General features: G+C 34.9%; 2 protein-coding genes across 3 annotated transcripts in view; both read right to left on the bottom strand.

The window, feature by feature from the left end:
- Nucleotides 1-7455: 7455 nt before the first annotated feature.
- Nucleotides 7456-11114, bottom strand: LOC120353768 (jerky protein-like). The gene is made up of 2 exons (XM_039438570.1): nt 9878-11114; nt 7456-7460 (listed from the first exon to the last, which is right to left on the bottom strand). Exons 1-2 carry the CDS (start codon nt 11112-11114, stop codon nt 7456-7458), a joined length of 1242 nt encoding a protein of 413 aa, XP_039294504.1.
- A 433-nt stretch (nt 11115-11547) lies between these two features.
- The window catches only part of LOC111061660, a 34505-nt gene continuing 18225 nt past the window's right edge, over nt 11548-27827 (bottom strand). The window contains exons 2-4 of one of the 2 annotated variants that reach the window (XM_039439388.1): nt 24943-25083; nt 17575-17647; nt 11548-12751 (exon numbers count right to left, since the gene is read on the bottom strand). In XM_039439388.1, coding sequence (XP_039295322.1) covers nt 12646-12751; nt 17575-17647; nt 24943-24955 — 192 coding nt within the window. In that variant the 5' untranslated portion in view covers nt 24956-25083 and the 3' untranslated portion in view covers nt 11548-12645. The remainder of the gene's footprint in view (nt 12752-17574; nt 17648-24942; nt 25084-27827) is intronic. The other variant, XM_039439386.1, reaches the window with a different exon arrangement.

Below are 27827 nucleotides of genomic sequence, written 5' to 3'. Positions count from 1 at the left end.
TTATTTTGTTATGATTTTAATGGTGAATAAATATTGTTTTTTATAGGACATGGAGGAGAGACAGAGAGAGTGTGACTGACAACACCTTAGGAGAAAGATGGCCTGCTCAAACGGAACAGCGGGAAGAAGAAAGAAGCAGCAAAGAAGAAAATTTTAAGATGATTTATAACTAAATTATGGGACTCTAGTGTAATTGGAAGTGAAAAGCACAAACAGTGACATTAATATTCAAAAGTTCAAAACAGTGAAAAGTTCATTCTCGAAGGACATTGAATTTATTGAAGTTTTGTTTGTGATGTTGTAATTGTGCATGTTTTGCTGTAAATAATAAATGCTTATGGGGTGGGTTGTCCTGTTTCAGGTATTTTCAGGTTGAAAAGAACAATTCAGTGATAAGTGATGTGTGATCAGTGGACTAGAATTTATTTTCATTCACAAAGGACTTGATTTGATTTAATTTATATTTTGTTTGTTATGTTGTTGATATTGTGTATGTTTTGCTGTAAATAATAGATGCCTATGGGGTGGGTGTCCTAGTGGGGTATTTTCAGGCATCGCGGAGGCAGCTGGACGGACGGACCATGCAGAACTTCAATCAAGGTAAAAGTCAGCTCTCGACCGATTGTAACAGTTCAATCAAGTTTTTTCTTATCTAATCGTTTAATTTTGAATTCATTTTGTTTATAAATCTGAATAGTTTCTTCCTAGTTCTGTGAATTATTAATATCTTGAAATTAAAATTCAATAATCAATTCTTACACTTGTGAACTTCAACTTTTGTAACTTGTGAATGAATCTAACAAACATTAATGTTTGTTGGCTTTATATTACTTTTTTCAATCTTTTAAAATTCAAATATGATTCTAAATTTTAATCTTCAGCAGTTTTTTTGTAATATTTGTGTCTTGTTGAACTGTTCAGTTTGGTCGTGGGCGACTTGTGTGGAATTGGTATTGTATGTCTGGACCATCACCCCCTTTGTTTTTTTCAGGTTATGCTTTGAATATTCAGTTTCTTTGAAGGAGAACCTTCAGTTCGAATTCAATATCAGATTATCTTTCGATAAGGGTGTTTTTGTTTTTTCAGTTGTTTCTTTTTATTTTCAAGTACTTACCCCTGCTCTTCATTTTTTTCAGTTATTCATGTTTTGTTGCTTTGGAGGCGAACCTTCAGTTAAAATTCAAATATTGAAGTATATGTCGATAAGAGATCTATTTTAGTTTGGGATTTTTCTTCAGTTGTTCATTTTCATTTCTTGGTAACTATCCTTATCTACTTAGATTCCTTATATATTATTTTAATAAATAAATTTCAATTAAATTGTAAATTTCTGGGGTGCTGCCACACTGTTTGCTTTTTTTCAGGAGGAAATCGTCGGCATCATTTATTTGTTTATTGTGTTTGTCTTTGTTGTTGCATCTCTCAAAATATTGTTGATGAACTATTTTTAATTATTTCTATTGTAATAAGTTTATACATTGTAAAGTGTAATTTGTTTGTACTCCCTTCCTTCTCATTGCACCATCCATTCATATTTCTTACTTCAATTCACTTCATTTCCTCATTTTTTTTCTCAATTTCATTTCAAACTTACCTTTTGGCTAACCCACCTGTAACCTTGACCTGTAGGTCCACTCATCTCTCATCATTATCCATTCTATTACCCACGCACAAGCCTAGAGCTCATGTGGGCATTATCCATTTTCAAATTAATTTCTTTCAAAAACTGTCATTATCAATTCCTCAATTGTTTTACTATTTCTGACCACCTTTCGTTTAAACTAATCTTCTCCTCAATTTATAAATTCATTACTCTTAAATTGTAAATCCCTAAATCTAAAATAATATCAAAATTAAGTTCCCAATCTTCAGTGTAACCTGGATCTTTGGCTATTTGAAAAGTCGTCTCTGTTAAGAATAATTTTAATCCCACTTGATAATAATGACTATCATTAATATCCCACTTTGAAGCATTAGGTCCACTTACCTCCCATCATCATTCCTCTTATTTTACCCACACACAAGCCAGTCACTTATGTGGGATTCATATTCTATCTTAGAAATCTATCTTAAAATCATTCTAAATCTAAATTTCAATCCATTTTTAAATGCCAATTCAAGGTGCGTACAGATATACGCGCCGCGAACATGAGCAATTCACTTTTAATCAGCTGACTATATCTGTATTTTTACAGAAACGGTAAGATACAGATATAAAAAGCTTGGCATCAGCTGATTAAAAGTGAATTGCTCATGTTCGTGGCGCGTATATCTGTACGCACCTATACATTCCTCTCAACTACCACATTGTCATTAATTTTAATCCCATTGTAGTAATCACTTGAAATCAATCATTAATTTCTTTACCTTATTTCACATTCACCAATATTCTCAAGTTTATACCTCTAGTTACTGCTTTGTTGACTCCTCATCTCACATTATCCATCATTCTGTCTCTCATTCTATTATTGTTTGTCTCACCACCATTCCTTACTAATTTCACTTGTCTCCCCCCACCTTGCCAATTAATCCTTCGGCTGGTCACACACCGATTAGTCAAGACAAGACTAGTCACGTTTAGTCACAATACTTCACATAGTTGCTTATGGAGTCATGTCTAATTGTGAGTTGCGTCATCGGCAACTATGTGAAGTATTGTGACTAAACGTGACTAGTCTTGCCTTGACTAATTGGTATATGCCCAGACTTACTGACCTTAGTCACTTCATTTGCCTCCCCTCCCGCCATCTACATAAAATTATTCTTCCCCTCCTTTTCATCTAAATGGATTTATTTTCAGTTGTAGTTAACTTTTTCTTCTCTCAATATCTTACTTTTTGTACACTATCTACTTTCATATGCTTTTTATTAAGAACTTGAAGGGGCTTAATGTTCTACAATTTAATGTTCTGCAATATTGTGACAGATGCAACAGCACTAGTGTGGTAGCACTCTTAGCTTATATTATATTGTCCCCCCCCCTCTCTTATGGTCTAGACATGCACTTACCAATACCATTGATTTCCAATACCATTCCTCTTCTGGAGGGGCACCACCCTCTTCTATCCATATAGAAGTGAGTGTTGTCCCTTGAGAAGGGGAACCACTCTTTTTTGCCCCCTCAGGGGAACTCTCCCTCTCCCTTTCGGGGTGGCGGGAAAGCCCCCTGTGGGGGATTTGTCCCTCTCCCTTCTGGGGAGGAAAAACTGTCACCTGGCTCTGAGTGGTCCAGTGAAGGCTCAATGCGCCCTTTGGCGTGGGTGGGACCACTCACTACATTGGGGGGGGCCAGGACCACATGGAGCCAGATGCCAGTATTGGACGTTGAGGTTAGTGCCCGGTTTTTTTTGTGGGCCTATCCAACAGTGAACGTTTCACTGTAAACCTGAATCTAGAACAAGAAGGGAAAATAAAAAAAAAAAAAAAAATGGGAAAATTTTTCATTTTGCTTGGTATGTGTATATATGTGAATGGTATATGTAAATGAGAACTCCATATGTGTGTAATCATTATTTATTGGTCTATGTACATACAATGTTCAATAAAATACATAAATACCTATATGTTGCTTATATTATTGCTTATTCTATATAAATCCTATAATTATAGTATATTAAACTATAATTATAGTATCCTATAATTAATCCTAATATTATATAAAGAAGAATACTAGACTAGAGAAAGAGAAAGAAGAATACTAGACTAGAGAAAGAGAAAGAAGAATACTAGACTAGAGAAAGAGAAAGAAGAATACTAGACTAGAGAAAGAGAAGAAGAATACTAGACTAGAGAAAGAGAAAGAAGAATACTAGACTAGAGAAAGAGAAAGAAGAGAAGAATACTAGACTAGAGAAAGAGAAAGAAGAGAAGAATACTAGACTAGAGAAAGAGAAAGAAGAGAAGAATACTAGACTAGAGAAAGAGAAAGAAGAGAAGAATACTAGACTAGAGAAAGAGAAAGAAGAGAAGAATACTAGACTAGAGAAAGAGAAAGAAGAGAAGAATACTAGACTAGAGAAAGAGAAAGAAGAGAAGAATACTAGACTAGAGAGAAAGAAGAGAAAGAAGGAGAAGAATACTAGACTAGAGAAAGAGAAAGAAGAGAAGAATACTAGACTAGAGAAAGAGAAAGAAGAGAAAGAAGAGAAGAATACTAGACTAGAGAAAGAGAAAGAAGAGAAGAATACTAGACTAGAGAAAGAGAAAGAAGAATACTAGACTAGAGAAAGAGAAAGAAGAATACTAGACTAGAGAAAGAGAAAGAAGAATACTAGACTAGAGAAAGAGAAAGAAGAATACTAGACTAGAGAAAGAGAAAGAGAAAGAAGAATACTAGACTAGAGAAAGAGAAAGAAGAACAGTAGAATACTAGAGAAAGAGAAAGAAGAATACTAGACTAGAGAAAGAGAAAGGAAGAATACTAGACTAGAGAAAGAGAAAGAAGAATACTAGACTAGAGAAAGAGAAAGAGAAAGAAGAATACTAGATAGAGAAAGAGAAAGAAGAATACTAGACTAGAGAAGAGAAAGAGAAAGAAGAATACTAGACTAGAGAAAGAGAAAGAAGAATACTAGAAAAGACTAGAGAAAGAGAAAGGAGAACTATAGAGAAAGAAGAATACTAGAGAGAAAGAGAAGGAGAACTATAGAGAAAGAAGAATACTAGAGTGAAAGAGAAAGGAGAACTATAGAGAAAGAAGAATACTAGAGAGAAAGAGAAAGGAGAACTATAGAGAAAGAAGAATACTAGAGAGAAAGAGAAAGAAGATTACTAGAGAAGACTAGAGAGAAAGAGAAAGAAGGATACTAGAAAAAGAGAAAGAAGGATACTAGACTAGAGAAAGAAGAATAAAAGAGAATGATGAATACTAGAGAAAGAGATAGAAGAATGAAAGAGAAAGAAGAATACTATACTAGAGAAAGAAGAATACTAGAGAAAGAGAAGTTATAGTATGGAAGAATGAGAGAGAAAACTCGAGGTAAGAAACTAAGGAAAGTTAGAGAGAGGATGTTCGAGTTGAAAATGAAAGGCAGGGAGAGAATACTAGAAAATAATTTTGAGAAGGAAGAATTCTAGAGAGAGTAAGAAAGAATGATGAAGATAGTGAAGATAAAATAATAGCACTAGAAGTGGTGTAGACTACAAAGAAAGGTTACACTGCTAACAATAAATATCTTAATATAACAGTCTTATAATCTTGATACAGAGTGACTTCTATTGCTATGACATAGCTATGTAATCAATCTTAGCATCACTTATTTATTACACCTGAAATATTGGAGGATTCAAAGGAGACATGTTGGTTTGTACCCAGCTCCATGTAGGATCACAACCCAACAATGCTGTTCAACAATTTATTATCAATGATTACACTCAACTTATAACATAAACATTGATATTATATTAATAATACTGTACTTCAAAACTCACTCAAACAGTAGACTGCGTCTGTTGAGCAATTATTGTAAATTCAATATTTGAAGCTATATAAAACAATAGCTCATTACGTAGAAATTGTTCAATTACTTGTGAGAGAATTTGCTTAACCAGAATTATAACCTAATTATCACATTCACTATTTTTCAATTCAAAAATGTAACACTCTAAACCGCATTTCTAATTCTGGAAATAGCGAGTGTAAAAAATCACAGTAGAATCTCTCCATTATTTAGAACGTTGACTAAATATCATGAACATCTCTCGATATTTTAAAAAGCAAACAAAATAAGAAAACTCCATTGTTGATCATTTTGAAATTCTAAATATCCTGAACATCTCTCAATATTTCAAAAAGCAGACAACATGAGAAAACTCCATTGTTGATCATTTTGAAATTCTAAATATCCTGAACATCTCTTAATATTTCAAAACAAAAATGTAACACTCTAAACCGCATTTCTAATTCTGGAAATAAAAAATCACAGTAGAATCTCTCCATTATTTAGAACGTTGACTAAATATCATGAACATCTCTCAATATTTTAAAAGGCAAATAAAATAAGAAAACTCCATTGTTGATCATTTTGAAATTCTAAATATCCTGAACATCTCTCAATATATTTCAAAAAGCTGACAAAATAAGAAAATCCATTGTTGATCATTTTGAAATTAACAGTAATGCGTTTCAAACAGATTCATAATGGAGGGAAAATGATTGCAAAACAACCAGAACCAAAAATCATTTATTTATTTTCTCTCCAACAACAGCTTCAAGGATAAAGGAATTTACAGTAAAAATGCTACAATATTCACTTTATAGTATTCTTGAGACTAGAAAGTGTAACACTTTTACAGTCTTATAATCTTGATACAGAGTGACTTCTATTGCTATGACATAGCTATGTAATCAATCTTAGCATCACTTATTTATTACACCTGAAATATTGGAGGATTCAAAGGAGACATGTTGGTTTGTACCCAGCTCCATGTAGGATCACAACCCAACAATGCTGTTCAACAATTTATTATCAATGATTACACTCAACTTATAACATAAACATTGATATTATATTAATAATACTGTACTTCAAAACTCACTCAAACAGTAGACTGCGTCTGTTGAGCAATTATTGTAAATTCAATATTTGAAGCTATATAAAACAATAGCTCATTACGTAGAAATTGTTCAATTACTTGTGAGAGAATTTGCTTAACCAGAATTATAACCCTAATTATCACATTCACTATTTTTCAATTCAAAAATGTAACACTCTAAACCGCATTTCTAATTCTGGAAATAGCGAGTGTAAAAAATCACAGTAGAATCTCTCCATTATTTAGAACGTTGACTAAATATCATGAACATCTCTCGATATTTTAAAAAGCAAACAAAATAAGAAAACTCCATTGTTGATCATTTTGAAATTCTAAATATCCTGAACATCTCTCAATATTTCAAAAAGCAGACAACATGAGAAAACTCCATTGTTGATCATTTTGAAATTCTAGATATCCTGAACATCTCTTAATATTTCAAAACAAAAATGTAACACTCTAAACCGCATTTCTAATTCTGGAAATAAAAAATCACAGTAGAATCTCTCCATTATTTAGAACGTTGACTAAATATCATGAACATCTCTCAATATTTTAAAAGGCAAATAAAATAAGAAAACTCCATTGTTGATCATTTTGAAATTCTAAATATCCTGAACATCTCTCAATATATTTCAAAAAGCTGACAAAATAAGAAAATCCATTGTTGATCATTTTGAAATTAACAGTAATGCGTTTCAAACAGATTCATAATGGAGGGAAAATGATTGCAAAACAACCAGAACCAAAAATCATTTATTTATTTTCTCTCCAACAAACAGCTTCAAGGATAAAGGAATTTACAGTAAAAATGCTACAATATTCACTTTATAGTATTCTTGAGACTAGAAAGTGTAACACTTTTACTGTATTAGAATCAATTTGAAACGCATTTCTGTTGCCTGCTTTCATTTGCAGGGTCTAACCTGAATAAACCATTCAACAAATTACAATTTAGTTGACAAAATACCAGTAGAGTAGTTAAATTAAATAAAAACCATAAATAAGAACACTCCATTTTTTATCATTTTCGAATAAACAGTAATGTGTTTCAAACAAATTCATGATAAAGGAAAAATGATTGCAAAACAACCAGAACCAAAAATCATTCGTTTATTTTCTTCTCTCCCACCAACATATTCAGGGATAAAGGAGTTTACAGTAAAAATGCTACAATATTCACTCTAGGATTCTGAGAATAAAAATTGTTACACTTTTACTGTATTAGAATGAATTTGAAACACATTACTGTGGCCTGAGAGGCTGCTTTCATTAACACAGCCAAACCTGAATGAACCAATCTATAAATGTAACAAATTACAAATATTATTGAATTTAAACCACTCCAATGGTATGGTGAGGTCCACTTTATAATGGCAGTGGAGAAACATGAGAGAACAACATTGCCCTCTGCCTTGCTACTGTCTTGTATAGAGGATAGCTGATACCGATTAATCTGATGTAATATTAACTGTTTATTTTTGTTTAAAAGTAATCAATTACAATTATTTACGTTAAGACAACATTTTGTCAATTATACATTTTTAAATTGAGATTAAATATTTCGTTAATTACATTTCTGTATTGTTAAAAAACGATCTGGCAATATTGTGGAGCTAGAAAAGTATAACGCTATCTGCTTTGTCGAATAACAGACAAGGCTAGCAACACCAATGCTAATCAAATACTGCCATTATAACGTGGACCTCACTATAGACAACTAGACCCAAACTCAATTATTGTATCCAGGTAATTGACAAGTTCCAAACCTAATCAATTGACATTACAGCAATCAAACTCATATCACAACAATTTTTTCTGAAATATATTTTTTGCGACCATCAAGAGATTTCACTTCATCACAAAGTAGATTTTGCTTCTAAAACTATGTAATCAAATATCAATTTTGTCATTAAATAGAGTAGTTTATGTGTAGCTTATCAAAATAAAATTAAAAGAAGAAATTCGTCGTTTAAAACTTGCGAAAACTTGGATACATTGGCTAAATTTCTTGAATGGATCAATCGCATTTCTCAGACCACAACAATTTCTGGTCATATTGTTTTTTTGAAGTGTTACCAAAACTTTTCAGAATTTTACATGTATAGGCCTCTATAAACTTGTAGAGTACAGGCCTCAACTATAAATTTATACTTCTGTATAAATCTTGGTGCATTGTCTATAGATATCTGGTTGATTTGTAGACACACCGGTGGTTCGAAGCACTGCTCAGTCATGTGTAGGCACCTACCTTAGTATCCATCCGCATCTCAACATTTCCAATGATAAACTTCAAGGTATGTCAAGACTTGTATACAAGTAGAGGAAGGTTGCCTAAATCGTACCACTTTTTAAAATTTATTTTTTACTCACTTTAAAATGATCAATTTTTTCAAAGTTTGACTGTTATTCAAAGAATTGGTTGTTGAGGGAAGTAAATGTCACTTCTTTCAACCCAAATGGAGATATTTTGCTATACTGTGACACTTTTAGTGAAGTCATGCAGTCAGTACGATTTGGGAAACTAGTTGCTTAAATCGTACCCCCTGTTTCCTAAATTGTACCACCCTGATTATACATTGAGATGAAATCAATTGAAAAACAGAAAACAGAAACAAATTCACAAAATATTTATTATTAATATTATACAATGACAATTTATGATAGATAAAACAAGTTTTTTATTGGAAATGCTTTTTCAGGAAAAAAAATGAATTGTCTATTTGTTTTCTAAGAACAACATTTGTAACAAACATATTTCTTGATTCTATTTTTTGTACCAGCACATTTTTCGTGGACCCAATTTTCACAAATTAAGCATTGTACCATATCCTCAACAGTTTTTTCTTCACATATTGAACAAAACCACTCTCCAGCATCCACTTCAATTATTACATCATTCTGGGTGGAAGATCCAGCTTGGTTTAGGAGTGCTCGATTATTTTCTCCATTCGACAAATCACTTTCCTGTGGTTCACTGGTTTTTGTGGATGTCCTGGTTGTCTTCTTTCTTCCTGTGAACCTTCCTGGAGCCTTCTGATTAGTTTTGTTCAATTTCATTGTCTTAGGCAATGGTTTGATTTTCATCTGAAGCTCCTTTACTTTTCCCTAGCAAGTTTCAGCTCATGCGCTAGTTCAATTTGATTCTTGTATGGGCTGCTTGTTAGGATTACAGCTTTCTGTATCTTTGGAGTAGAGCTACTCCTCCCTCTGTTTGGTATTGGAAGTGGGGAAATAGTTTCAATTGAAACATTGAGTTTCGAAATTGAATCGTTCGAACTGTTGAGAGAGTTTAGATTTTCATTTCTGTTAAAGTTTGAAGTTTCTTTGTCTAAATTATCACCTTTCTCTAGATTTTCTTCTGAAGATTTGTTGAGGCACTCGGCTGGCAGAAAGTCCATCTCGGAAAAGATCGAAGCATCAACAGGCCAAACACCACTACATTTGAAGCCATTGCAGGAGTTTTCGATTGTGGCAGCTTTGCAATATGCTTCATTCACTAACTGTGAAATCTGATATTGGGTGATTCTCAGACCAGGGTTTGTTCGAAGCCATTTATCCACAGCTTGAGTGAAGTAGCCTTTGAAAGGTTTGAAAAAGGACCTGTCCAATGGTTGCAGACGATGAGTTGTATGTCCTGGTAGTTGCAACATTATCACGCCAGCCTCGCGAGCAATTTCCAATGCTTCCAAGTTCTTGGAATGAGTTGTGTGGCCATCAAGAAGGAGAAGAACTTTTCTCTCTTTGGTTGGCTTCACTGTTTCAATAAAGTGTCGAAGCCACTTAACAAACAACTCAGAATTTATCCATCCATTTTCCGAAATATCCACTAGACTTCCAGGTGGTGCTCCAACCTTCAAATCATCACACATCCTCATTCTCTTAAATATGATTAAGGGTGGAACATACATCCCTGCTGCACTTGAACAACAAACAACAGTGGTATTAACACCTCTTTCTCCACTAGATATGGACCCAACAGCTCGCTTACCCTTCTCAGCTATCACCTTCTGACATTTGTTTTGTACAGTACTCACGCCTGTCTCATCAATGTTAAAAATAGAGGTGGCATCAATTTTATTCTCCTCTACAGTCTTTCTCAAAAGTACAAAAAATTCATTTACATTTTCTTTGGAAAATCCTTGAGCTCTAGCCAAAGATGTTGCCTGAGGCTCACGAAGTGAAATGTCCTTGTGGCGTTTCATAAAATTGTAGTACCATTTTTTCCCAGCGATTCTGCTCTCTTCATTGAATACATGGGGGATACAATTCCTCTCAGCAATTTGAAATGCTAGTCTACGAACGTCAGTTATGGTAAGCCCAAAAAAACATGCCTCCAGTTTCTTTATGTGTTCAACAAGCTGTTGTTCCACTTCAGGTGGTAATGTGGTGTGACGTCCCATTGATTTTTTCCCTTCATTAGCAGTAATATTTTTTCCATCTAAATGACGCTTCAGAGTCGGTTTAGGAATTCCATATTGTCTGCAGCATTCGTTGAAGCCGATGTCTCCATTTCTATATGCAGCCAATGCTCTTTCCATGTCCTCTTCCTTCCAAGCTCCATACTTCCTTTTTGCCATTCTGAAACACAATAGTTAATTGTGTTTGTTTTTTTTTTACATTTATTTGAATGGAAAACAAAGTAATTTCTATTAGATTTGGATAAGGAATAGTCTACTGTTTGTGCCTACATAACAAAAGTGGCAAGTATGGAGCATAGAATGCAATGGACTCCCAAATCGTACTGGTACGATTTGAGAGACCGTTGTAGGTACGATTTAGGCGACTGGGTATCGCGGCAATCATAACGTTATTTCTAACCTTAAAAACACATGAAGACACGAGCTACTCAATCAAAATACTCTACATTATTGCTATTTTATCAAACTAAATCAAACTTGTATGAGTACTCACCTAGAGGGTCATGAAGGTCTTATCAAAAAAGTCCCAAAACACCACCAGCTAGCTCCAAAACAGTTAAACAATTTAAAAAACTTCAAGACAAATCGCACGTGCTCTGAAATTTATCCCACTGTTTCAATAATGGAGTAGTAACACATACAGCCGCGTGGGCGCTGCAATCACTCTAATTCACATAGAAATCAAGGTGGTACGATTTAGGAAGTGGTACGATTTTGGCAACTCTCCTCTATAGAATATATTTGCATGAGATACTTGTCAGAATCACAAGTATGATCAACCTCCTCATTCAATTATTTTGTATGATATGTAATGTTTTATTATAGAAAATCACTACTACCCTTATATTTTCAAATAAAACACAATCAATGAATGTTCAGTGTTTTATAAAAGTATAAGGGTACTACCGTAGTAAAAGAAAGTATAAATTCGTATGGCTTTTGTTGATGGGGAGTCTCTTGCGGGAAGGTCCCACAGCCAGAATATATAATTTAAGCCGTCAATGGGCCTTACGACTGTCATACTTCAGCTGGGACCGACAGTTTAACGTGTCCGTCCGATAACACGAGAGTGATCTGGTTAAAAAACTTTTGGTAATTAGAGGGTTTGAACCCGGGATCCCTATGCTGCCACGCAAGCACTCTATTCACTAGACCACAGATCACTCCGTGTACACTGAAAGGGTACTAGTGATTTTCTATGATTAAACATTCAAGTAGCCCAACTAAAATTACTCAATTAGAAGTGAAATTCATTTGAAAAGTAAGCGCTTCCAATTTTTGTTTGATCATCTTTGAATCTCATACAAATTTCTGAAGATTGTAAACAAGTCTAAACGTACCTCAAGCTCTGCGTAATTCAACCAGATATCTATTACTATTTCTATGTTTGAATATTGAATCTTCATTCCGTGAATCACATGAGAAAAAAATCCTGCCCTGAATCCTCCAATATTTAAAATGCAGTGTAAAAGGTTTCATATTGAAATTAGCTACTAATGAAACTAATGTTGACGATATCAATAATCTAAAATCACCCTACATCAATTTTAGAAGACTAGATTTGTTAGTAAGAAGAAGAAGAAGAGAAGAAGAAAAAGATTATGATCTAAATCAACTCACATAATGTAACACCTTATTTCTCTAATGATCAGCAATCGGCTACGAAGGTCCAAAAGTGATGATTTCTCAGCTAATAAGAAGCAGCAGTAGCAGCAGAAGATGACGGAGTAGCAGCAGAATAGAAGTTACTAATGTTGTTTTGTGGCTGCGATGTCCATTTTGTGTCCACTTCCCAACTGCAAAACAACAAAAATTCACCATTTTTTATTACATCTATCAAAAAACAAAGGAAAGAATTAGCTTTACACGTACGGGATAGATTAACCTGACATTTTGCATATTGACTTTTAATTTACCGAGGAAAGGCCTATTTTAAGAACTCCAAGATTTCAGTAGGTCAAATCTTCAGTTTGTCAAGCTTTCGATCAGACCCTTGCTAAGCACGGGTTACCTGCTAGTTACAATAATATTATTTCGAGTGAATTCAGTTATTTCATGGGATCAAACAATGCCATGGTAGTGTAGCTCTCATTACAAACGGTCACCCTTCCAAGAGAATCCCGAGCGCTTGCCGCAACTTGGAACCATTCACAAGTCCGAGTAGTATAAAACTAATGTCATAGATGAACTAGCTTAACTTGACATTTCGCATATTGATTCTTCCTTTACCGAGGATAGTAATAGGCCTATTTTAAAATCTTCAAGATTTCATTAGGTCAAGTATTTCATTAGGTCAAGTAGTTCACCCAATAGTGTGCAAAGTGCAGCTGCTTCATTTACTACTCCGGTCCTAGAATTAATTTTGAAGTGCTGTTTTCCTATCTATTACTTCATCTAGCACTTCAGTTCAAGAATTACATATTTTAAGTTGTTTAGAAATACAGAGTGTTCCTGAAATAGATCGACAAACTTCGTGATTGATTTCCTTACATCAAAATGAAAAAAGTTCCAGTAAATATGGGTCCTAAATAGCTCTGATTCCTCAGCTAATTTAACATAAGTATTAATTGACCGAGCGAAGTGAGGTCTAAGATTCAAGTCGAAGGTTTGACATTTCTCTTAATGTTTAAATGTTTATATGTTGCGCATTTACGGCGAAACGCGGTAGATTTTCATGAAATGTGACAGGTATGTTCCTTTTTAAATTACGCGTCGACGTATATACAAGGTTTTTGGAAATTTTGCATTTCAAGGATAATATGAAAGGATAAAGGAACCTCCTTCATACGCCAATATTGGAGTAAAAATCAGACTATAGAATTATTCATCATAAATCAGCTGACAAGTGATTACACAGATGTGTGGAGGAGCCAGTCTATTGCTGTATTTCCATAAGGTCTATCGTTTCAATCAGGCACTTGTGGATGAGAATACTGCGTGAGGTCTACTATTCACAGAACTACTAGTATGTGAAGCAAGAAATTATATTTTTGAATAAAATGTCATAATGAATTTACATAGTTAAGATGGAATATTTTGTGAATTAATTATATTTCTACATTGTTTAAATTTAAAAAGGAACATACCTGTCACATGTTCCTTTTTAAATTACGCGTCGACGTATAAACAAGGTTTTTGGAAATTTTGCATTTCAAGGATAATATGAAAGGAAAAAGGAGCCTCCTTCATACGCCAATATTGGAGTAAAAATCAGACTATAGAATTAATCATCATAAATCAGCTGTCTAGTGGACTAGGCCTATATAATACTTGTAGTTCTGTGAACAGTAGACCTGATTTAGTTTTTTCGAATGTGACAATATTAATACTAATGGGTACGCATAATAATACCATGACTGCAAAACAAAATATTGAATTCAAATACCTTAAAGCTGCGATTAGACCAAAGTTATTAACAAAATGTTAACAAAATGTTAATAACTCAATCCTTATAGATTATTAGATTGAACATAACTTATCATACACATGATGAGATGTGTGTTTGTCAACTTCCGTTCAATCTAATAGAATCTTCAAGGATCAAGTTATAAACATTTTGTTAATAACTTTGGTCTAAACCCAGCTTAAAGATGCACACCTCTTTAAGGTCTTTGATCAAAACTATACACCTTATACAAATACAGTAATAGACTGGCTTCTCCACACATCTGTGTAATCACTTCTGTGTAATCTAAGTCAGCTGATTTATGATGAGTAATTCTATAGTCTGATTTTTAATATTGGCGTATGAAAGAGGCTCCTTTTTCCTTTTATATTATCCTTGAAATGCAAAATTTCCAGAAACCTTGTATATACGTCGACGCGCAATTAAAAAAGGAACATACGTGTCAAATTTCATGAAAATCTATTTTCGCCACACTGCACAGAAAGCAGCTGTTTTCCAGTCCCTACGTAGATCTGAAAGACCTTGTTTGCAGACGACGTCAGAAAAGGGTTTCTTTTCCGGTCTAGGCCAGAAAGTTGTCTCTTTCCAGCCGCTCATGGAAGTAGTTAATAAGTCATCCGCTAGATCGGGCGAGTGTCCACTTTCATCATCAACTGAAGTCGCCATGATTTCAGTTCCAGTTTCGAATCAAACTAATTCGCTTCGCAACCAGTTTTATTCAATTATTAATTGTTGATTAGTGCATTCCGAATTTTCAAAAATGCTTGAAGATGACTGTGGTATTCCAAGTGAAATTTTAAAAGAATCTGAAATCCTGACTGTAAATCTTCTACCACTAAAATCAAGAGATAGGTACGATAGCTTAACGAGTATTCTTTATTTTGTATTCTTTATTTATTTTGTCAGCAATACCTGTAGTGTGGCGAAAAATATCGTTCGCACCACGGGCAAAAATGTTTTTCCAGCTCTCAATCTTTTCTAGTCCTCGGCCTACGGCCTCGGACTTGAAAACCGATTTCGAGCTGGAAAAATCTCATTTTCTGCTCTAGGTGCGAAATATACTATACCGCGTTTCGCCGTAAATGCACAACATATAAACATTCAAACATTTAAACATTAAGAGAAATGCCAAACTGTCGACTCGAATCTTAGACCTCACTTCGCTCGGTCAACTACCCGTTCAAAAACATCGAACATCTTGAAAATGTATCTTCCAATCAACGTTGCTAGACAGTTGCAGCCAGACCTGATAACAGCGCTCACACTCACATTCCGGGACGACACATCACGGTACGATAGGACAGAAAGCTCTATGTTTATTTAGGATTTTTTCTAGACATTTTAAATTGATAAATTATTTATTAATTTTTGAGAAACATAACAACAGGTCAATGTAACTTACTGAGCGCGAGGTCTACTGTTCACAGAACTACTAGTAATATTATTCGTATGGCTTTTATTGGTGGTGAGTTCCTGACGGAAGTTCCACCTCGCCTGAATCTCTAGGCTGCTATGCAAGCAATCTCTACACTAGACCACGAATTAACAAATGAATTAATTACTAAAAGTAACTTCGTAAGACTGCCACAAAAAAAAAAATAGAATTGAAAATTTGGAGAGAAATGTGAAACCCCCGTCATCAAAATCATCTCAGTATCAAAGCTTTTCAGGACCCATGTTTACTGGAACGTTTTCCTTCATTTTAATATGAGGGAACACCTCACGAAGTTTGTCGGTCTATTTCAGAAACATCCTGTATAATAGTGCTGTCAAGTGATGCACTCACTATCCATTATTTATTTCGCCAAAATACAAAATCACTGGAAAATATTGCCAATTGGTGATACAATAATAATAATGGAAATTTATTTCAATTACTATGCAATTATTAACGTATCCAAATCATTTTATTAATGTCATGCATTTTAATTTCTATAATACTGACACAAGTCGCATACAAATAAAACATAATCACATACATTACAATACAAGAAGAATCACACAAAGAATGTTTCGTTTACCAAAAGTCAATAAATCAATTTTCAAGCAATCGTTCCAATATGTAGCTCCAAAATATTTCAATCAATTACCATACGAAATCAAATCATCTGAAAATATTAAGTCTTTTTTAAAACTTTTAAGAGCTTGGCTAATGTTTTTCCAAGAATTAGTTTTTCTTGATGCAACACTGACATAAGTATGAATATGTTTATAAAAAATCAGGTTCTAATAATATACAGATTAAACATTATATACATTTTTTCTCTTTTCGATAATTAGATTCGTGAGAAATATATCGTGGAGTAGTAATGGTTTTTTAATACATTCATATAAAATAATAATGATAGACTATATTTTTTGAATATTCAAGATAAATTGTACTGGTTGTATATTTTTTTTGTAACTTGACCACGAATACTGGTTAGAGTGGTCAACTCAGTTCCTACTTTTTTAAATTGTAATTTGTTATGTTTTTTGTGAAAGGAATCAATAAATTTCATTTCATTTCATTACTCAAATGAAATAAAGCTTAACGCTTGTAATTCAAGAAAGTAGTTGTTTGATTGAATATTAACGCAAGCCGCATGTAAATTGATCCAATTTTACGGCATCAGGGACTATCATTGTTTTTGAAAAATTCTTCAGTAAAATTTAAAGTAGGTACACATTCGATGTTCCCATTACTGACTTACTTACTGGATCAAGTGGGGTTTACATTAGTCAAGTTTTCTTGACTTTTGTATCCAAGGAAACTTGACTAATGTAGAGCCCACTTTACTAGCTATTTTCTCAATGACTCAGCAACCCGTAAAGGATAGGATGAAAGCCTAGCAGCTTGTTGCAAGTTTCCAACCAATCCAATGAACCGAAATTACCTTCTATAATACACTCTTCAATTATGAGTAGGCTGAGTAGAAATTATAAGCCAAGCCAGTAACGAAAACATTGAAAAATACATATAGTCTTCTTATTCAGCAGCCTATGGATAACTATCAAAATAACACTTTGATAAAGGCCACAATAACAAAGTGTTTGATAAAGTGTTATCACAATAACACTCAAAAACTACTCGTAAAACAACGAATTAATTACTTCTGCAAAATCGATTGTGTTTTCTTTGTTACTCATGAATTTCCCTAATGATCATGAAATACTGTAGTGGAATTATAAGTTACAAGTTCAAGATGAATAAATAATAACAACGACACTAACCTGCTTTGCAAATTTTCTTCTATCACTGCCCGGTTCACTTCCATCAACTTGCACGACGTCATCTCATCACCATCTACAACACAACATTAAACTTAAAAATCAATAAACTCAATCAACAGACTATTGAAATAGATTAGCAACAAGCAGAAAAAAACCGAAAATTTATAAGCCACATAAAAAACGTAGGTCTGTTTACAATAAAAAACAGACAAACATTTTGAAGAAACCCAAATAAAAAAGAATGGGCCTGATAGCAAAAAAATATTTTTTGAAAAAGATACGGGTCTTCAGATTGTTGGTTAGCTCCACAAACTCTTGAGTTATGCGATTCTGAAAGTTCATAGTCTATAGTGAAGTCCACGTTATAACGGCAGTCGAGAAAGATAGAAGAACAGCGTTGCAGAGTCTCCGCCTTGCCACTGTCGTCTATAGAAGATGGCTGATACCGGTATATTCGAAGTAATATCAACTGTTCTTCTTGTTAAAAATAATCAAATATATTTTAATCAGGAGAATAATATTTTTCAATGATTTAATAATAAATTCCTATGATTGAGATTGAGGCCCGGTTTCCAAGGGTCGGGAATAAGCTAAGTTCCACACTTTAAACAGCTGGAGTCAGAAAATTGGCTTTCCGAAACGGGGCGTGGTCGTAATCCACGTTCAAATTAAATTTAGAAAAACTAGAAAATTGAACACAAAATAAAATAAAGAGACAATAGTGTAAAGTTTCAGCTATTTTGAATTATCTAGAGATGTTTCATTTCATCAAGGAAAAACGGTTCCAATTATAGAAATGAGAAAATAAAGATTAAAAAATCTGGTGTGGCGCACTCACACAACTTTCCTTGCCGTTATGAAAATTGATCACCTGACGCTAGTGTTCCCGCGCATCACAAGTTTACTATTCAAAGATTTGAGCCAGCTGGTGACAGGACAATAACGCTGGAGACACACATGAGGTCTGCTATCTCTTCATAGTGAGTGATTTAATAGAATCAACAATAATTTGCAATTGAATAATCACATTTTCTCGAATTTAAAGCTTATTTTCAATTTTAGGTGAAAATGTTACTGAACATTAATTGTAGAGATTTTCATGCTCAATCTACTCCACTTGATTTTTTTTTGTTTCAATTGTATCTGAAGCCTGATAATTGGGAATCTATCTGCATTGCTGGGGCGGAGCTCCTGAAATTTTTACAGATATGAGACTTGTGGCAGTTGATAGAGCTTATCGATGACTATTTTAGGTATGAATTTGATCAAAATCGTTGGAGCCGTTTCCGAGAAAATTGCGAAAAACATGTTTTTGACAACATTTTTGCCATTTCAGCCGCCATCTTGAATTGCATTTGATCGAAATTGTTCGTGTCGGATCCTTATAGTGAAAGGACCCTAAGTTCCAAATTTCAAGTCATTCCGTTAATTGGGAGATGAGATATCATGTACACAGACGCACATACACTCATACACACACACTCACACACATACAGACCAATACCCAAAAACCACTTTTTTGGACTCAGGGGACCTTGAAACGTATGGAAATTTAGAAATTGGGGTACCTTAATTTTTTTTTCGGAAAGCAATACTTTCCTTACCTATGGCAAGGAAAGTAAAAACTACAACGCCCCGTTTCGGAAAGCCAATTTTTACTCCAGCTGTTCTAAGTCTAGAGCTTGGCTGAATCCCGAGCTCGGAAACCGGCGCTCAATATTTATTGGAAAATGAATAAATTGGACAGCACCTTGCCTTTTTCCATCATAGTCTGCAGTATTCTGAAATAAGCTTACAAGCTGATGAGTCAGTACATCGCGGTCTCACAGGTTGATCCCAGGACCGATTTACTCTTTCCACAGCATCGATACGCTATTAATTAGTTAATACATAACATAACAGTCGTGAGCCAGTTGAGTTGTTGCCTGCTATTTGAGTCAACAAAAGTTGAGTTATAGACTATAGTTGAGACTATAGAGGTATAAACTATAGTGAGGTCCACGTTATAATTGCAGTGGAGAAAGATAGAAGAACAACGTTGCTGATTCTCTGCCTTCTATGGAGGATAGCTGATACAGGTATATCTGATGTAATATCAACTGTTCAATCTAGTTAAAAATAATAGATAGAGGTAGGCTATATATGATGCAATATCATATCAACTATTCAATCTTGTTAAAAAATAATCAATAATTTATTCATCAAGAAAATATATGTTCGATGATTTAATAATAAATTTTCATAATTGAAATTGAATATTTTATTAATTATAATTCTTCAATTCAATTTATTCAATTCAATTCACAATACAAAGCACAAGATACATAGACAACATTATCTAAAAACAGATTTGTGAATATTTTCCCCACATAGACGGATCTGTGTGTGGGGAATGAGTAACAGTACAAGAAGTAGCCTAAAATGGAATAATAATAAGTATAATATATCTATTTATATATATGAATGATAATAATAATAATAATACAAAAGAAAAATCCTATCAGTAAGCAAGGTCAGAGAAGAAAGATATTGAAGAGAAAGAAAACTATAACTTTCATGTAGGCTAACGCTTAATAGATTAAAAGAAAAGGCGAACGAAAGAAGAAAAAATAAAAAGGAAGAAAATCAGCAATAGATGCAGATGTGAGATTGTTAGATGGAAATAAATGGTGACAAAAGATTTCTTGGTACTGAGAAAGGCAAAAAAGGAGATGATGAAGATCCAAGCTATTCGATCATTATGAATATGACAAAAAAGCGAAATCAGAGCCATGGTAACGGTCGTCCAACTGAAATAAAACGTAGTTTTCAGGTCTAAGTCAGCCTAAAGAAAATGTTCCTATCAACCCAACTCTGTATATCTGAGAGTAATGATTTGGTTATATTTCTGTAAACAAAGCCTATTGGTATTTTGTTGATTAAGTAATTACAATAGTACGGAAGTTGATGTCTGCATATAGTGAGTTTTGTGAAGTGTATGTTAAATCTATTTGTGTTATTTGCTCGAATTTTGTAGGGAGTTGTGTGAGTGGTAAATGTTATAGTGCAGGGCTATAAAAAGAAAGCGCTATCTGCTTTGTCAAATGATAAAATAAAATGATGGACAAGGATAGCAACACCAATAATAATCAAATACTGAATAATTACAACATGGACCCCACTATAGTACATGGAATCAAACAAACATTGCCAATTTCTTAACTGGGCCACGTTTTGCTGTATGATGACAATATACGAGCACTATTATATTTATAATCTAGCACGGTAACAAGCTTGCCTACAGCTTAGTTTACCAAGTGTAGCCTAGGCCTAGCATACATTAGATTAGACTTCTTTATTCATATATTATAAAATATATCCTGGCTTAGGAGAGGTCAAGGGCCGGTTTCCGAGCTCGGGATTTAGCTAAGTTCTAGACTTTGAATGGCTGGAGTAAGAAAATTGGCTTTCCAAAACGGGGCGTAGTCGTGGTCATTGTCAAAGTCACGTTTGAATTAAAATTTCAAAAAAACTAGAAAATTAAACACAAAATAAAATAAAGAGAAAATAGTGTAAAGTTTCAGCTATTTTGATTTTTTTTGAAATGTTTAATTTCGTCAAGGAAAAACGTTTCCAATTATAGAAATGAGAAAATAAAAACTGCGACTACGCCCCGTTTTGGAATAGTTATTTGTATATCTAGAGTGAAAAGTACGACTTTTTCTCCCTGTGGGAAAAAGTTTGAAGCCCGAGGCGAAGCCGAGGGCAGCAATTTTCCTGAGGGAGAAAAAGTATTTTTCGCTCGTGTTGTACACAACATTTTTCCTCCATCTACATTTTTTTATAGAAACTGCAAATAAAATCATTCTAATAACTTACGTATTGGTGACAATGATTCCTAACAACATAACCTAAATCTAAAACCTAAAAACCGGTCGTCTGATTGGCACTGCCGATTGCGCTATCTATCGGCAAAAGTTGTAACAATTATATCAGCTGAGCAGCTACCAAAAATGGCTGACTCCAGATCACGCGGTTCAGATTTGAATTGCAGATCAAAAATATTTGTTGGCTGGTATTTTGAATAGAATAAAATATTTTAAAAATTGTATAAATTTTTATTGTCAACTAATATTAAGAATATAATAATTATCATACAAGCATATATTTCATGAGTTAATCAAATTTCTGGTTGTGGTATTGAATTCAGTTGACTCAATGACAGACACCTCTATTATGCTTTCTCATCTGAGCTTAGACCTTCTAACCTATTACAATGTAAGTTTCAAAATAGAGATGCTCCCCATGTTATGTACGTGGCTGACATTTCCGCTTTCCTTTTGTTGCTAGAGCGTCGGTCTGTCTTCTTGTCTTTCAATGGTTCCTAGTCGGTGAGGGCACTTACGCTCCCGGTCTAAACTTTTTCATCCAAATTCATCTAGTTTACAGAACGTTTTCAAAAGTGAATTACTCCTTCAAATTAATTCGTTTATTCTATTCTTCAATTATTCATCGATTTCTTCACATATTTACGCTGATAAACTTTGTCAAGTTCACAACCTCGTGTGGGCGTCAATTGCCATTCTTCTAACAATTGGCTTCACCTCTTGAAACTCAAACTTTCAAGTTCATCATCTCTACCGTTTGGAAATCAATCTAAAAATTCCACAACTTGAAAGTCGGATTATTCGTTTGGAATTCTACATGCTCCTGCTCACACTTCCACTGGGGGATTTGCCTGCTGTGGTGGACGCTTCCATTCTTGTCATCGCATGGCCAGATCACATCGTCACTTGCTGATGTCCTGTTCTTTTGGGTACTGCGGATTCCTTGCCTGTCTGCCTGGCTGCATCTCTTCTTCAAAATTTTATTCAGGTTACGTAAATCGTTCTATTCAATTTTCATTTACGCATGTATTACATAATTGTTCATAAAATGCTACAGCGTTTCGATAATGGTCCACGCTCTCTATTTCTAAGTCAAACAGTTTTATGTGCATTTATACAATTTTTGTAGCGATCATTCAACTTTTTCAGCAATTAAAAACATTTAATTGTCCATACATTTGGTAATCGAGCCTATTTTCATGAATTCAATATATTACAGTGCATGTCTCATTGAGAGCACTGTCCTACATAATGTCAAGGTTATAATATGTACTTCATTCAATTTTGATAGCTACCCTTGGCTTTACAAGCGTATTAATATCGACCAAGATATTTAATTTTGTTAATAGCTGCCCTTAGCTCTTAAGTGTCATTTTAAGGCCACTGACGCCTATTAATTGTTCTATTGATGTCTATCTTGACATTCAACTCACTGAGGCCACCGACGCCTATTAATTGTTCTATTGATGTCTATCTTGACATTCAATTCACTGAGGCCACCGACGCCTATTAATTGTTCTATTGATCTCTATCTCGACATTCAATTCACTGAGGCCACCGACGCCTATTAATTGATCTATTGATGTCTATCTTGACATTCAATTCATTGAAGGCCTATGTCGCCTGTATTTAACTTGGACAATCTTTACATTGTATTTAATAGCTACCCTTAGCTCTTAAGTGTCAATTTAAGGCCACTGACACCTATTAATCGTTCTATTGATGTCTATCTTGACATTCAATTCATTGAAGGCCCATGTCGCCTGTATTTAAGTTGGACAATCTTTACATTGTATTTAATAGCTACCCTTAGCTCTTAAGTGTCATTTTAAGGCCACTGACGCCTATTAATCGTTCTATTGATGTCTATCTTGACATTCAATTCATTGAAGGCCCATGTCGCCTGTATTTAAGTTGGACAATCTTTACATTGTATTTAATAGCTACCCTTAGCTCTTAAGTATCATTTTAAGGCCACTGACGCCTATTAAGTGTTCTATTGATGTCTAACTTGACATTTAATTTACTGAAGGCCTATGCCGCCTATATTACTGTATTCTATTTGTTGAGCACTATCTACAGCTCATTGTCATTTATTACTATTCCTTTTGTAAATCATTAAGATTGAATTTTGCAGCAATAACTTTTTCATTATAGCACTCAATTTATATTCGCAATTCAGGTATCATTTATAATATCATTTCGATTATTGTCAGGCTTCAATGGTCATTAATGTCATTGACCTAATTTCATTTAAATTTTGTATTTCTCTAACGTTTTTTATCACATGTTGTAATTATCCCAAGATTTTTCGACTCAACCTACTTACAATTGTTTTTGTATGTGGCCATCTGCCTATTATTATTTTATTATTATTAAATCTCATCTTGTTGACTCATTTGGTCTTTTATTGGCGTACTTACCACACTTCAAGCTATCAGTATTTTTATGCACAGAATTCAAAGATTTATTTGTAGGTATTAATACCAACTATCATTCACAGTCCACTGCCCTGCCTTTGGATTCTGTCAGCAATGTTGCCAGGTCGTGTTTTAACAATGTAGGAAAATAATATATCAACAAAATATTTGATCACAGTCAAGAACATTATTTATTTATTCAAAGTATATTTTCTTGACTAATGAAATATAATTGATCATCTTAAACAAGAAAGAACTGTTAATATTAAATCAAATATACCGGTATCAGCTGACCTCTATAGAAGGCAGTGGCAAAGCAGATAATCGGCAACGCTGTCATCCTATCTCTCTCCACTGCAATTATAACGTATACCTCACTATAGGCTCACTCTTTCTTTCTCTATTATTATATTCCTCTTGCATTCAGCTAGTCACAAGTTTCAGTTTACCTTACCTAAAACTAATCAATTATTGCTTGACATTAATCTAATTTAATTGAATCGGCAACGCTGTCTTCCTTTTTTTCTCTCCACCGCCATTATAACGTGGACCTCACTATAGACCTGGCCACTAGTCCCGGCTACAAAAATGTCGTTTAGTGACCCTGTGAGAAGTGGTTCAGACTCTGCTATGTCCCCGTGTGATGGCGTATTGCCACTAATAGGGGCATCTATTGGACGTCACTATTGACCATGTGTGTAGGGTGTTATTGAAAAACTAAGAAACATTTCTACAGACTCAGGCCCGGTTGCACAACAGCCGGTTAAATTTTAACCTAGATTAATTCCACGAGAACCAATCAGAGAAGGCGTTTTTGAAAAGACGGCTTCTAGTCCAATCAATATAGACATAAAAAAGGGGGGGTGCTTGCAATTCATATTGTAGTTCTGATTTTTTATATATTATTTGGGTACATAAGAGAAGTCCAGAACCAATTTCTTCAGAACTACAATATAAATTGCATGCCTCAATGTATATAGTGACTGGACTATTCTTTGATTGGTTCTCGTGGAATTAATCAAGGTTAATATTTAACCGGCTGTTGTGCAACCGGCACTTACTTCGTAAGTTGGAAGACTCACCTGTTAAGAGCATCTAGAAGAACATAGTCCATATAAAAATCAGGATGCCAAGCTCCATGCTCATAATTCGACATCATATTGCTGGCAGATATCGATTCAAACGTTCACGTGTCTTCATTGGAGGCTTCATTCTGTCCATTCCTATAAAATAAGACAATAGAATCATTTTGAATATTTGCAATCATCTCTGAAATACTAAGGCCCAAAAGCTGAGTTTTCGTTTGTGCGTAAATGCCGTCGTCGTCCACGACAGGGAGAGAATCTCAGATTGGGTAGATTTCAATTTGTCTACATAACCTAAAATATTATGTTCAATTATGTTTTAATGGGGCAGGTTGGAGCTTATGCTTTTTTATACTTTTAAATGGCAATAAAATGTTGATATTATTAGAAATGTTTAATTTTTTAATAATAAAGACAAATAATGAAAAGCTATTTGATCAGCTGTTTTAGCACACTTGAAATTTGGACACTATAAATGTCAACAATGCTTGCCGTCGTCGACTGCGGAAATTTACGCATAAAGGAAAACGTTCCTTAAGGCGGATTTCCCACCAAAGCTGGATCGGGCCGGGCCGAGCCGAGCCGGGCGGAGCAATGTGATGCCGAGCCGAGCGGAATCTGCCTGCGTTCGCTCTGAAGCCGATTGTCGATTCTCTTTTCAAGACTTTTTCTAGTTAAAAATACAAAATACTGTGCAACTCACTACGTGGAAAAATCAAACTAAACTGAATGAAGGCAGAATCCGCTTGGCCGAAAACGCTCGAGTCGGCCGTCAAGCCGACTGCACAAATCCGCTCTGCTCGGCCCGGCGTTGATTTGAATGCCCCCGACTAAATCCTGCATAGTTAGCCCGCAAGTAGATTCCGGTCGGCTCGGCCCGGCCCGGCCCAGCTTTGGTGTGAAACCCCACTAATGCTCAATAGCAGTTTAAACCATTTTTGAATATTAATCAAGGTTAACGCAGTCTATGGTCGCATTTATTATGATGTATGCTCCAATTGTTCCCCCTGTGGGTTAGGGGAGCCCTGAGTTGACCACCTGACTCAGCAATTTGTCACACCAGAATAGGCCCACAGTAATCCCGGCTTGTCGTAAGAGGCGACTAACGGGACTGTTTTCCAAAGCTCTTCTTCCCTCTCCCTTCTTCTCTTCTATATGCTTTGGAACTTTCAAATTTCTAGAATGGCACTATTTCCATTGACTTAGCTTTGTGCCATTTTTACTTTATTCTTTCTGTCGGCCTCCCTTGGCCATATTCTTCTTCTTTTCCTTTTCTGGTCCTCCAAATTATTGGGGAATGGTCGTAGAACTCAAGACTCTACACTGTAAAAAACAAATTTTAAAGAAGCCAAACGGCGATCCTTGGAATGACAGGTCCTGATGCAACAAATTAATATTCCTGGAGGTAAAACAGTCCCCTATTCGGATCTCCAGGAGGGGACAGTATTGGGAGATGGCATTGTAAGATGCGCAGGGAGGGCAAAGAAGGCAGCAAAAAAAGATTTGAAGCTGGCAACCTGGAATGTTCAGACTATGCTTAGACCAGGTAAAATGATGGAAATCGCAGAGGAAATGACTAAATTTGACTTGGATATCGTGGCTCTGCAAGAGATTAGATGGCAGGACCAAGGCAGAATTGACAAACAGAACTTTACAATGTACTATAGTGGACCGGAAACTAGAACAGGACTGTTCGGAGCAGGCTTCATAATAAACAAAAAACTAAAAAAGCACATTTTAGCATTCGACCCTGTATCTGATAGAATTTGTAAATTGAGAATTAAATGTCGCATCAGAAACATCGCAATAATATATAGACATGCACCCACTGAAGAAAAAATTAATGATGATAAGGAAGAGTTCTATGACATCCTGAAGAAAACTGTAGAAGAGTATCCAAAATATGATAATGAAACTGATATTAGGAGACTTCAATGCTAAGGTCGGCCAAGAAAATTTCATGGCGGATGTGGCCGGAAAATTTTCATTACATGAGGAAACAAGTGATAATGGCAGAATGTTGGGACAGTTTGCAGCCTCCTGTAATATGATTATTGAAAGTACTTGCTTTAAACACAAAAGAATCCACCTTGGAACTTGGTCTGTACCGGGAAGTGATCAGGTAAATCAGATTGACCATGTACTAGTTGATAAAAGACATGGATCATCGGTGATTGACGTTAGAACACTAAGAGGACCAAATTGTGAGACAGACCACTTCCTAGTTAGAGTTAAGGTGAGAGAAAGACTGTCTAACCAACAAAGATGTCAGAACGAAAGAAGAATCCGATGGAATTCTGCAAAATTGAAGGTTACTCAGGAAAGCGAGAGGTACAGACAGAGGCTGGAGGAAAAGCTTGATCAGGGTACTTGGAGACATTCTGTGGAAGATCACTGGAGGGACATGGAAAGGGTGATAGTGGAAGCTGCTAAAGAAACAATTGGAGAAGTGGTCTACAAATGAAGAGTGGTATGATGAGGAGTGCCGAAGGAGGATTGAGAGAAGAAATGAAGACAGGCAAAGAATGCTACAGAGAAGGACAAGACAGAACTATGAAAATTATAGGGACAGCCGACGAAAAGCCAGCAAAACATGTAGACGAAAGAAAAGAGAATCATTAAAAAGACAGCTGGGAAACATAGAAGTCTTGCAAGAGAAGAGAGATGGCAGAGCCTTCTACAAGGAAGTGAGAAGCATGACCAAAAGTTACCAGCCAAGATTGAATATTTGCAATGACAGGGATGGAAATGCTTTGACAGAGGAAGATAAGGTGTTGGATAGATGGGCGGAATATTTTGAGATTGCACTGAATGAACAACAGAGAAATGAGGATGAAGAAAATAGAACCTTTCTTGGACCGGAAATCAATGTGGAAGAGCCT

Source organism: Nilaparvata lugens, chromosome 12, assembly GCF_014356525.2.
Source record: "Nilaparvata lugens isolate BPH chromosome 12, ASM1435652v1, whole genome shotgun sequence".
Taxonomy (NCBI): domain Eukaryota; kingdom Metazoa; phylum Arthropoda; class Insecta; order Hemiptera; family Delphacidae; genus Nilaparvata; species Nilaparvata lugens.
This window is presented reverse-complemented; position numbering and strand designations above follow the sequence as displayed.